Source organism: Lissotriton vulgaris, unplaced genomic scaffold (assembly GCF_964263255.1).
Source record: "Lissotriton vulgaris unplaced genomic scaffold, aLisVul1.2 SCAFFOLD_1984, whole genome shotgun sequence".
Lineage (NCBI taxonomy): Eukaryota > Metazoa > Chordata > Amphibia > Caudata > Salamandridae > Lissotriton > Lissotriton vulgaris.
Window position 1 is genome coordinate 421,096 of NW_028248049.1, and position 13,348 is coordinate 434,443.

Genomic DNA, 13,348 nt, shown 5'->3' on the forward strand with positions numbered 1-13,348 from the left:
TTGTTGTTTTTATGGTGTGCTTGAACATTTTGCAATAAGAGTTGCTGGAATTTTTCTTTTTCCCAGAATTTAGAAATATGTGAGCATATATTGCAACCATCATACTATGCTATCCTCAAACTTAATTCTATGGTAAGTAAAATTGATACTTGTATAGCGCACTACTCACCCGCAAGGGACTCAAGGCGCTGTAAGTATAAAGTATGTCTAGAATTTGGGAGTTGATTAGAACCAGGCAGTTGAAAAGCAGCAAATGATGATTTGAAAGTGAATAATAGTAGGAGTAACAAGTGGATGTATCGTCTTAAATCACAGTGAAACACTCAAAGTCAGTAACCTGTTTACACGAACATGCTCTGGGATTCATAGTTTTGGTTACAGGTAAGTTGCCTTTTACTTCTGCACCCTGGCTTTCCCATTCTCGAATTGGTTACTTGCCACCCAGTGGAGCGGCTTGAAACTGCTTCAATATCCTATTAAGTAACTTTGTTCATATGGACCCTATCCCTGTACCTATTTCCCCTCGCAGGTTGTCTGTTTCTGATTTTGAGGCACATATGAGAACCGGATTCTCTTGTGCTCAGTCCCTGGCCCATTTTGTTTGCCCCTCCCCCTCCCAGCCAACCAACATCTAGTCTAGACTGCTCACACTTTCAGCTCCAGTAGTTTATGCTACAATGCTTATTAATAAGCAGTTGGACTTAGTCTTTGGGCCTTAAACTATAGGCCCAGTGAAGTTGATCACCTCATGTTTGATGTGAATCTTATCTGTCCACTGACTATGTTCTCCGGCAGTATGTAATTGGCAAGGTGATAGGCAAATCACAACACCATCCTGAACTTACCAGCTGACAAATGCCTGCCAATCACAATGCAGAGTTGTGCCAAAGAAAATCTTGTACATCTCTCCGGCTTTGGTATGAAGAGGACTTTTGATCTTGGCTTCTCAGTACTTACACAATCCAGTTCAGTTTGTCTCGACTCGATTAATGTGAAAAGGTTATTTAGTCCTCTAGCAAGATTTTACTGCCAACAATGGTTGAACAGTTTCCAAACAAGACTTGCTTGGCCAGGTGTCTCCAATGATGTTTAGGTCAATGGACATCCTCTTTCAGGGAGGTTCTCCTTGCCAAAGTCAACGGGAAGTGCTGAACACTTGGATCTGTTACTGTATTACCAGCGCAAACCTTACCAGCCATCCCTACTTGTTTCGGTCTACTAGCTCAGTGCCTCTCCTGTCCGCCATAACCGTAGCCACCAGAGGTCTAAGATTCTTATGTTGGAGGCCTGCAGTTGTCTTGCCATCTGCACTTTCACCACTGCCTGAAATGGAAAGAGTCAACAGTTGACCTCCTGTAATAGGACTCGGTCTAATCACTGTTTAATGAAATAAAAATGAGTGTCTAAGAAGAATGCTTGAAGTTCAGACTGCTGAAAGGTTTGGATGAATGAAACTCACCACTTTATCTTGTGATGTCTGCTAATCACCTGCCTCTGTCAGCCTTCTCACCTCCCCCCAATGTACTGTCAAAGATGGTACTCCTGGTGGTTGTGGCTGTCCGGGCCCAGATCTTTGCATCCACAGTGTTGCCCCTGTACATTTTCAGACCAGCTTTTGAAAGTTTGAGGGATGTCATACATGAGAAAGCATCTTTGTGTTTTCTGGGAAAGATCGGTTTTTCTCCTGTTATGGACTGACTTTTCGTGGTAGCCCCTTAGGGTACATAGGTGCCCTCCCTCATCCATGCTGGAATTTAACATTGTGTCACAATCAGGTTCTGACTGCTGTTGACTGTCTGAAAAGAGCCTTTCCAGAACTGTGGCAAATGCTGTTCACTGTCTGAAAAGAGCCTTTCCAGAACTCTGTGGCAAGCACTGTAATCGAAACATTTCGCTCTATTTTTTGGGGGGGAGGGGGATAGAGGCTTCAAACTGCAGATTAATCACCGTTCATTATTATCCAGGCGTCAGACTGGATTTGGAAAATCTTACGCAGTACTTCTGCGTGCTTGTAGGTGGTATTGATTGGCTCAGCTTCAAAAGGCACAATGCGGTGCCATCCTGGCACAGTGTCATTGTTGGAAAGTGGGTTATTGGTTGGGGCAAATGTAGATCTGCCACTTGCAATAAGGCCACTAACGCATGATAGGACTCAGCATAGGTCTTAGAAAAGTATTCCTTTGCTCAACCCTTGGTAACGTGGCTGCGAGCAGACATCAAAGACTGGTCTGTAAAGCATTTAAAAACACAATTTCAGTAAATAATTAAGACACAACAAAATAAAAATCCAACTCCAATTTATGAAAATAGTTAATATTTTTAACTTTTAAATGACACCAAAACGAAAATAATCCACTGTATGGTACCAGAGATATGAATTTTTAAAGATTGGTCACTTTCTAGTGCTTAGAAACCAACAGTGCCCCTTTAACCGCATGCATGCTGCGCGATGAAATTTGAAAATCGCGGCTTTCGTGACAAAGCCAGCTCGTCATGCGCGCAGCGCAGGTAACGCCCATGTCGAGCTGGCTTTGTCATCCGCATCGAAGGGGTTAAATTCATTTTTGTTTTCTCTGTCAGGGACACACCTTTATAAATTGTTCTGAAGAATTCTCACCACTGTAGTGGGCCGCCTTCTTCAGCAAGCGGGGTCCAGTTAGAACACCTTCCTGGCGTTCTGCTTTCGGGTCCCAAAGTATCCAACACACAATCCAAGGTTCTGGAATCTCCAAGAGGGTCCTTGAAAGTGTTATACTTCAATTCCGCAATCCACTTGAACAAAACCCTTACAAATCCACTGGTACACCAGGCTTTGAATTCTTTGTGGGGCTGTTCAGGTGAGCTCTGTTAACCTGTAGCTTGCAGGGAGTTTCCACTCTTGAATCTTTTGGCAGCAAGGTAATCCACAGGGCTGTAGTTTGAGATGGTGTAGTCTTCATAGGTCAGGCCTTAGAGTTCCTTGCACACAGCAGAATCATCAGCAGGGCACTTCTTGCTTCATTCAGTTTCAAGCAGCAGATCTGGAGGGCTCTGCCCCTCTCAGATACTTATTCAAAATTCTCTGGGTCAAGCGCCAGGTCACTGCTGACCAATGAGAGCAGGGCAACTCCTCCTGGTTATGACCACATCCTGTGGAGTGTGGCATTAGTTTGTCCCAGAGTGTATCATTCTTCCAAATCCATAATGGCTGATTTTCCAGCAAGGAGGTAAGAGCTGGCTAAACACACCCCTTAACATCTGCCCATACCTTTCTTAAGCCTAGCCCTGACTCTAGGTCACGACTGTTTTAGTGGACTGAAATCCAGGCTTCCCTTCTGCCTTTGAAGAAGGTAGTTTACTAAGCCACCTCCTGGCCTGGCGTTCCTATAGAACAGATCACTGCCCTCCCAGCAGCCTGGCTAATCCACTTAAATCTGACCAATCAGGACAGACCACTGAATGGCTGAATTTGGACTTAAAAACAAGAAAGTCTCATAACTTATTTTATGTACACTTTAGGAGAAATTCAACAATATAATATTGTTGGATTAACTACGATCATTCTGGGAAGTCTTTGAATGGTCTGGCTAGTCCTCTCCTATCAATATTTATTAATCAATCACTTCCTACCATGTTAACCTATGGGCCATGGGGTTTGCAATGGGGAAAATGACTTGCACCACTTTTGTAGCACCAGGGCTTATAAAACCATATTTTATAATTATTTCCCGAATTTCTACCGGACCCCCACCCCCTGTGCAACTAGGGGAGACTTCAGGGGTTCTGAATCTGCAGAAATATTGCAGATCACCCGTACCCAATTCTTCCAGCATCAAAGTCGAATTGGAGCACCTCTTTAAGACAATGTGGGGAGTGAAATGTAAAATTTCACTTTACCCAGGCGTCTAAACTCATTTTATAAGGGCGCCCTTTATAGATAACTGACCCCCACCCCATGGATACCTAGGGGTGACCCTGGGGGTCCCTAATATGCAAAAACATGGTTGGTTTTTAATTTTTATGGGCCCCTACCCCCAAAGTAGAGTTTGGGCACAATTTAAGGTTTAAAAAGCTGTCCTGGCCACCAGTGCAACTTTTAAACTGACCTCAGGCTTCAGCACTGCACACATGCTGGTGCAGAGAATCTGCTGGCATCTAAACTCTCATGCCCCAGGCTACTGGAGACTTCTAGGTATTTTCAATCCCCTGCCCTATTACATACTAGGGGCTTAGGTGGTAGGTCATGCCAACTACAGGGGTACCCCACCATACTATAGTGTACCCTAGTGTATGTTGGGTGTCTTCACTGTGTTCTAATGTGTTCCTTTTAGCTTGGCCCTGGTTAAAGAGAGCCCAGGGTCAGTCAGTAACCACCAGTTCCAGTCAGCAAAAAGTTGGGGGGGGGCACAGGATGACTTAGCAAGAGTTATCAGTTCCTTTCCTTCCGTACCAATATCGTGGATTAGTAGAGCTACCTTGGTCTCCTTTTAACCTCTTTCTTCCACTCTTTGTTGACCAGTACCCTACCAAACCTACAGGGTTTAATCCTTGTGAGGAATGATGCATGTCTGTATGTTCCCTACATGGTCTGTCTTTAGTACCTATGGTTGGGCCACTATGCCAAAGCCTATGCAGTTGGATTTTCCTCTATGTAGGTGTTTCAAGAGTCTGTTATGAAGCTCTTGGTGGCGACCCTAAAAACTACTTGAATCGAGAAGACCATCGTCCACAGGAACTGCCCAAGATATAACCAGCACAAGAAGTAGTTGAAGCATTCTTGAGCTTCCCTGTCCAAACGTCATGCTTCTATGTCCCACACTACTCCTATGGAGCTGCTGTCTGGGCCTGCTCCTTGCTACCCAGAGTTCTTCAGAGTGACTCCAACTCAGTCGTAATTTTAGAATGCTATGCACGCCATCTTTGGGCCATAGCTCCCTCTGGCGTGCCTTCAAGCCCCACAGAGTTGCGAGGTGCTCTGGCTAGACTACTGGCAGTGGGTTTTACCCCTACCGACAACAGCTGGGCTCTGTGAATTGACCCCTGTATCTGTTCTGATGCCGCAATGGTGGACTATACCCACCCCTATTCCCTAGAGCTGTGACTCAAGTTGAGACAGCGCTGTCCAGACCATGTCCACCCCTGGACTTGCTGCATGTGGACAGGCGTTTCTTACTGATGGGGGTGATGAGGAAGAAGGGAAGGCCCCCTCAGGGATTACCAAGACTGGAAATAAAACCGGTATGAGTAGCTGGGTGACCCTAGCAGCCTGGACACCTCCCTAGACTGCTTCCTTTGATGCTGTGATCCGCAGGCTCACTGATTTTTTTTCCTGGGGCCTAGGTTAAACCTTGTACTGGGACGCCCATGCACTGCATGAATGCCCTGCTCCGTCATCTCACCCCTGGAGGCCTGACCTCCCTGCCCTGAGAGTCTGGAGGTACAGACCTCAACAGCGAAAGTAACCCTAATGCATCTCCTTACACCCCAGGAATCCAAGAGGTTGGATACTTTTAAGAAGCACATTTTCTCTTCCACCAGCTTGGCCTTGTGGTTGGTCAACATCCTGTGTCTCTTGGGCCCATACTACCATGCATTATGGGACTCTGTTGCTCAGCTACTCCCCTTGCTTCGTGAAGAGGGCACACTATGCTGAACCAAGCTGTGGTGGGCAGTTGGGGCAAAGCAAAGTTTGCTATCCGGTGTGGACTGGACAATAGACTCGCTCAGCTGGACCATGGCCCTGCCTACGGTGGTGCTCCATCACCAAACCTGGTAGTGAGCCACTCGGTTTTCGGGGGGTGAGTAATCCTCCCTTATTGACATGTCATTTGATGATCTCTGCTTGTTTGGTGAGAAAGGAGATATACTGCTTGAGTTTTTGGGAAAGCCTAACCATTGCCAGGTCCACGGGGCCCCAGTGCTTTTGTCCCTTCCGCAGTCTGCATGTATACAATATCGGCCAGCTCTAGTCTCTTCTTGCCCTCAACTCTGGATGGTAGCGTTGAACTTGCAGGAAGCTTCTTTTCACGTCCCTGTCCTGCAAGTCCAGACGTTACCTGTGGTTCACAGTGGGCCAGAAGCATTCCCAGTTCACTGTGCTCCCCTTCAGCCTCACCCGTGCCCCGCAGGTGTTTAAACTGAAGACGGTGGTTGCAGCTCACCTCCTCTATTCAAGGGTTCCAGTCTTCCATACCTCTATGATTGGCTGCTGAAGGCGGGCTCACCTCAGGCAGTTGTCACCCAGCTCCAGATTATGGTGAACCTCCTCCATTCGCTGGGGTTCACTGTCAACATGCTTGTCACATCTGACTCTCTCAGCTGCTCTTTTTCATTGGAACTGTTCTGGATACAGTGCTGTTCCGTGCCTACCCTCCGAAGCCTAGAGTCCAGGATATTTGAACCATAACCTGTTCCAGCTTTCAGTAGTATAACGTGTGCATTTGTGGGTAAAAAACTGCCATTGACATTGAAGGCCTTCCTTCCATCAAATATGGCTGGTTTTAGGTGTAAATCTACAACACTAGTGCCACATGATAATGCCACACACAGAGTGGTGTGGGATAGTGACTCTGTGCCAAGAGGTCCTACTCCGAGCAGGATCTCTGAACGCCAGGGCTGACAAACTCAGCTGCTGATGTTGTGCGAATCATATGTCTTTCCACCCATACTCAGGAATATCCGGACTGACTGGGCCTAAGTCATCCTAGTGGCTCCAGACAGACCAAAGAGAGTTTGGTATCCCAAACTCCTGAGCAGGAGCATCTGTCCTCCGATCGGGCTGCCTTTCTGGGAGGACCTTCTGTTGCAGCCAAACATACGCATTCTCCACCTTCATGTGTGGTAATGGAGAGGTGATGGTAAAGTTCTTTAATCTTCCGCCCAAGATCAGAAATGTCATCTTGGCTGGGAGGCGTCCCTCAACAAAGATACATGCCTGCCGTTTGGTCAAATCTGTTGCTTTGTGCTACTTTCATGGCTTTGACCCGCTTTCAGCCCGCTTGTCGGGTGTTTTAATGTTTGTGCTGTCTTTAGCTGGACAAGGTGTAGGAAAGCTGTTTTTATATATACTACACCAAAATGAGGTATAGTGTGTATAGAGTCCAGGTGATCCCAGAGGTAAGCAGGCGCAGGTTAAAGTTAGATAGAACCTTACTCTCTATTTGTGGTAGAGTGGTCGAGCAGTAAGGCAGTATCAGAGGACAGTGTTAAGCATTTGATGTACACACTGTCAGCAAATGAATTCACACACTCAAGAACTGAACTATAGGCCAATTGTTTTTGTATAAAAAATATACTGTTTTATTGTTAGAACGAAGCGAGCCTGGCACAGCTAAGCATTAAAAACTTTAGTGATAAGTTCCTGATTGTAGAACAGTTTGAAAGTGCAAGAGGAATTGTACTTCGATTTACACGGGATGCAGTAGATTGCAATACTTGGCAAATACAGTACATTGAAATGAATAGACTTTTTCAGTAAATGACAGTTAAGTTACTTTTCACGTTACTTTTCTAACTCCGTGCTGGATACCTAGATTCTTCACTGGGACATTTCCTGCTAACGGGTAAGTAAATACGTAAGATGATTTGTGCGGTTTTTAAAGAATATTTTTTATTTCGAAACTTGAACTCTTGTTACACCCTCAGCGGCGACCGGGTGCTGTTTCGACGTCTGGCGCCCTGTTTTGTATGGAGAACCTCCGGTTTGCAAAAGCACTGCAGGCAGGGAGACTAAGGACTACTGGGTGCGACCACCACTTCGAGAGGTAAGTTGGGAAGTTACGGGTTGGTTAGGCACTGGTGGTTTGGGCACACGAGGCCATGGGGCGTCGGGTGTAGGGGTGCGTTTTGGGTTCGGATTTTCTTTACAGCTCCTGGTCGTGGTTAGGAGGCTTGAGGCAGGCTTGGGTTGCCTGGATCTCTGGTCAGGCTCGTCTGGATGAGCTCCTCATGGTGGTGTTCTTCTCGGGCTGGGTTTGGTGGGTGCAGAGTGGGCTGGATTTGCGGTTTCTGGCTGCTGCTAGAGGTTGCCGTTTGAACAAATCCAGTGTTCACGGGAGAAGCAGTCTCTGGAAGTGAAGGCAGACTAGTCTTCCAGGGTTTTTGAGGTTGCTGGCCACTGGACCGGCCTGTAGGGCTGGTGCCAAGTCAGTGGGCGTCTTCCTCTTGTTAGCTGGCTGCATGGCTGTTCGGTCCTTCTTTTCTTTCCATTTCTGGATCTGAGGCAGCAAGGTTCAGGGTACCTCCTAAATAATACATTTAGGAGCGTTACAGGTAGGTAAAGGGCAGGGACTAATGGGTCCCTTCCCTGGGGTGGGTACACCCCCTATTGTGCCACAGTCCAGTGGTAGGGGGCAGGAGCCTGTCCCTGGTTGGTTGGGTCACCCCATCCTCAAGATGGCGGGGACTCGGTTGTGCTTCACCATGCCTCCCCCACCTGATGGGGGGAGTTGGCAGAGATGGGCACATTTTTCTCTCACTTGTTTTTCCCGCTGGCTCTCCCGCCCAAAGTGAGGGGGGGTAGAACCAGTGGAGACCAGTTGCTGAAAGCAGCAAATGGCTGTGAACCCTACCCATCCTGGGGGAGGAAGCTAGGCACTTCGTCCCAGGATGTACATTGTTTCATGCCACCGAGAGCAGCAAGCTCTTGACCCAGGGGTCCAAAAACCTGTCTGTTGGTGGCAGCCTAAGCAGCCACTCAGTCTGGTCACTAGAAGTTAGTAGAGTTTCAGGGGGCATCTCTGCATTGTACATTAAATTCCACAATGGTATCAGCGTGGGTTTAATGTGCTGAGAAGTTTGATACCAAACTTCCCAGTTTTCATTGTAGCCATTAGGGTGTTGTGGAGTTAGTAATGACAAACTCCCAGCACCATATACTCTTAATGGCAGCACTACACTTACAGTGCCCAGGAATAGACTTGGGCACTGTAGGGGTACAGGTCTCTTGCACCTGTACACTCACCACTGGCATAGGGCACCCAGTTAGAGGAGTGACTAATCTATGTCAGGGTAGTCATTTGTGGGCATGGCACACAGGGATGTGTACCATGTCGACTCCTCACTTTGTTCTGCACCAAGACACGCAGCCTGCAAAGGCAGTGTGTGTGTGTTAGTCAGGGGACAGGACCTCTATGGGTGGCACAATAAGTGCTGCAGCCATTAGAGGCCTTCTCTGATCAGTGCGCTGGGTACCTGAGAGACTGTTTACCAGTGGCAGGGTACCTGATAAGCAGGAGCCCAGGGCACACTCAAAGAACATCAGCAAAAAGTGGGGGCATAGCATGGAGAAAGAGGGCACTTTCTCACACATGGCCTTTCCCTCGGCATAAGTGAAGCTAAACCTTCGGCAATATCTGCAATTTTGTGGGTGCCAGGTCAGCCGTTCATGTTTAAAGTCGCTCTTTGTGACTTATTTTCTTATGGTCTTGCACATTTGTTCCCTCCTGTCCCTTTCAGCATGCCCCAATTGGACTTTTATTTGGTCCAAACGCTTCTCAAGGGTTCCCTGTGTCCCTCCACAGCTGCCCTCTCAGGCTTCTGACTTTTTAGACTGCCTTCTTGGTGACCATTGCATCATTCTTGATGGTCAGTTAGTCTCAAGCTATGTTAACCATTTGCACACCAGCTTTTACCCAGACAAACTGGTTCTTCGGACACATTCCTCCTTTTTGCCGAAGTGGTTAAATATCTTCCATGTTGGCTAGAACATACGCTGCCAAATTTTTTCGCCTGCCACCTCCTCAGGAGAGAGACTATTGCATGGACCCAATGAGCACTCCTCTTTCCACAGCAAATACACCAAAGATCATATTGTAGACCATCCATTCCTCATTTGATCTACTGGAGCAAAAAAATGCAAGACCCTGCTGCTACAGACCCTCTCTCAATGGATTATACTCTGCATCAAGATGTGCTACACAAATCTAAGAAAGCGTGCTTGCAAGTCCATTCCACCAAGTCAAAGACTGCCACCACTGCATTAGCATGTGGGCTATCTGTTCTGGACATCTGTCAAGCTGCTACGTGTGCATCCCTCCACACGTTAACTAAGCACTATGTTCTGACAGTCTGGTCCGTGGGACAGGCACTTGCCCATTCTGTCTTATAGCACATCTGGTTTGGTTCGCAGACCTGCCCCAGGGTGGTAGTGCCTGAATATCCATTCTAGGGTGAGGAATCTGCGGTTAGTAGTCTTAGAGGAACACGTTATTTACCTTTTTGGTTAAGTTTTTTCTGGTAGGGACTCCAAATAACTGCAGATTCCTCATGGATCATATGTAATCTGAAAAATGGGCTCTTCACCCTGACATCCAAAAGTCGCTCTGCTTTTTTGGCATGGAAATAGTCATGAAAGCAACAGTTGGCAGTGTGCCAGGGTCACTTCAGACATGGAGCTAATCAATGCCACATACCTGCATGGAAGGTACTACTGCCCAAGATTTTTTGGATTCAGTCTGACTCCTGGGGAATATTCTATGGGGCGAAATATGTGATCAGGGTCTCTACCATAAAAGCATTACTGAAGGTATGTAATACCATAACCGCATTACTGAAGGTATGTAATGTGTTCTTAAAGCCAATTTAGTCTCTATTAGGTATATGCAGTGATGGTTGTATAGCCCCTGCGCAATCATTCTTGCCAACGCTGGTTCCGCAAGATAGTCTATACAAAATACAAAATGGCACTGTCAGACCATCCATTTAAGCTTGTCCATGCCTCTTTGAAATGTTATGTCTATCGCTGCATGTGAAATGTAATCACACACCTGTTGCAACAGTGTGTACGATCTCAACATTTAAACTATATTAAATGTGCATTCCTGTACCAGGAGGTTCCTTTACTAAACCAGGGTGAACAGAAGCTTGTTGATGCATTGTCTAGGGTGGATTTTGCAGTGCCATTTGTTTTCTTGTAAAATACCAGGAAAAATGTCTGAACTTGTGGTTTACCTTGCATTTATCTGTTTTTATAGTCCAGTAACTTGCATCCCATTTCCATATTAATTGCGTTTTTGCTCTCTATTGTGTTTTAGAATACAGGTTATAGTCCAGTTAAGTCACTTCAAATAGAAATGTCTATCAAACTTGTGATAATCTAAATTAGTCTTGAGGATGAATTATATCAATTTGCAATATTAGTCTTGTCAGTTGATTTGTGATTATAAGCGGAGTATAAATGCGCTTGGTCTGTGTAGTATTGAGGTGGTGGTAGGGAATATGTGAAATGTAGTCTTCATAGGAACATTCTAAAGTCAAACTATTAAGAAATTATTTTGCATGTGTCTGTTGGGCTAGAAAACTGAAAGACTAATCAAATTGTTTGCGTTAAAGGTGATGGAGCAAAAAGAACATAAATTGAACAGCAAAGTGATAGACCCTAAAAGAGCCAAAGCGATGAAAACAAAAGAACCAGTGAAAAAAGTATTTGTCGGAGGCCTTTCCCCTGATACACCTGAAGAGAAAATAAGGGAATACTTTGTTACCTTTGGAGAGGTATGTGATCAAGGAGAATGCTCAGTCAGTAACATTTGTAGTTGTCTGTTTCCATGTTGTCCAAAAACAAGTTAACTGAAGTTTCTACTTTTAAAGTTTCCCCTGTAGTCAGTTGTTTGCGACATATTGTGGACAACACCAGTACAATAGGCTTTGGGTCAACCCATTTCTTACCATTAATTGGCTTTCTTGTCAAGCTCATTTGCTTTATTCCCATTCCTTTGGTGTCTTCAGAAGCATAGCTTCTTTACCACCCTTTTAATTGGATGACTTGTGCTTCTGTGGGAGCCCATGGTCTTTTTCTGTTTTCTCCATTTCCAGTTTTCCCCTTGCACCCATTCCGAACCATTGACTTGCACACTCCTCTTGTGATTTTTAAATTAAGTTTATATTTTTTAATTGCCTGGTAGCTTCCCTATGCTGCTCCATTATCTTTAATGTATTTTCAAGATTGCTATAACTGTCAAAAGGTAGAGCTATTGTTATAACTTTACTTATTGGGCCACTTTTTTATGATTAGATCTTTGTTGCCTACCTCAGATGACTACTCTGAGATGGATGACTTTCCTCCCTTTTCTTGTTTTTCCCACTCAGGGGTTTTACGGGCTTGAAACTTTCAATTTGAATGTGTTGCATCTTTCCACTGCCTACTTCATCGTACTACTTTTTAGATCTTAGCTGTAATCATTAAATACCCCCTGATAACAATGTAAAGACTGGCAGGCTCATAGTTTGGCTTTAACAATGCTTAATGAATTGCAGTTCAACAACCACTAACAGTTTGCATAACCAAATTAAGCGCATTCCAATGCTTGTTTTGTATTGCTTTTCAGCTGCTCTGGCTTTACGCAGTAACATAGATTTTATTTTGAGGCCCTTCCCACATTGGTCCTAGTACTACTGGGGTGTGCCCCATCCTAAACCAGCAGTTTGAGCAACTGCACCACAGCTATGCTCAGGAGGCGTAGCGTTTGGCATTCAAGCACCTCTCAAAACAAGTCTGCACAAAAGATGCATTGAATGATGTCCAGTTTTATCATAGGCTAGTGCCACTGATTTTATAAATGCAGCCTAATTTACTTTTCAGGCTTTTAGATCAGTAGTTGTTGTTTTTTTCCCAAAAGTTTTTTTTTTTGGTATATTTTATTTTATTTAGAAAAGAAATTGAAATACAAGGCAATAAAACAATACAGCTGGACATGTGTTCAAGGAGGAAGGAAACTGCAATACAGTACAAAACAGACATCATTAACTCAAGGGGGGGTGTGAGTGAGGAAACAAAGTCTATGTTCATAAAGGCTAAACCAAACTTGGAATGCCGGGTCAGGGGAAAGGGGGAACCTCTGGGGTTTCAACGAATGGAGGCGTGCATATATTCCCACGGAAGGAGTTCCACCATCTCCAAGTTTTATTCAATTTTCTGGGTTTACCCCGTGCCACATACAGTCTTCTCTCTGAACATACACCATATTCTCCTTCCATGCCACGATCGTGGGCGGCCGCTGGGAACCCCACAGCTGTGCAATGTCTCTCTTAGCAATCATATTACTGAGGGTCGCCCACTGCATCTGTGCAACATCATAGTCATTCTGTTAACAGACATTCAACAGACACCACCTCGCTTCAGGTAACAATGCCACCCCCATGACTCTTTCCATCACTGCATGCACACGACTCCAGAACGCCGCCACCCTCGGGTACTCCCATATTCTATGAAGGACGGTTCCAACCAGTCCGCAACCACGCTTACATAACCCATCCACTGAATAACCCATATGAATCAGGTGCGGGCCAGTGACCTATATCCGATGTAGGATTTTGAGTTGAACGAGTCGGAGGCGGGCCGGAATGGCGACCTCTTTCGGCGAGGATAGCG

At 45.6% G+C, this 13,348-nt stretch overlaps 1 protein-coding gene across 1 annotated transcript in view; it reads left to right on the top strand.

The window, feature by feature from the left end:
* LOC147664945 (heterogeneous nuclear ribonucleoprotein D0-like) overlaps positions 1–13,348 on the top strand; it is a 72,177-nt gene that overhangs the window by 20,031 nt on the left and 38,798 nt on the right. Inside the window, exon 3 of the mRNA XM_086949869.1 lies at positions 11,311–11,472. Coding sequence (XP_086805995.1) covers positions 11,311–11,472 — 162 coding nt within the window. The remainder of the gene's footprint in view (positions 1–11,310; positions 11,473–13,348) is intronic.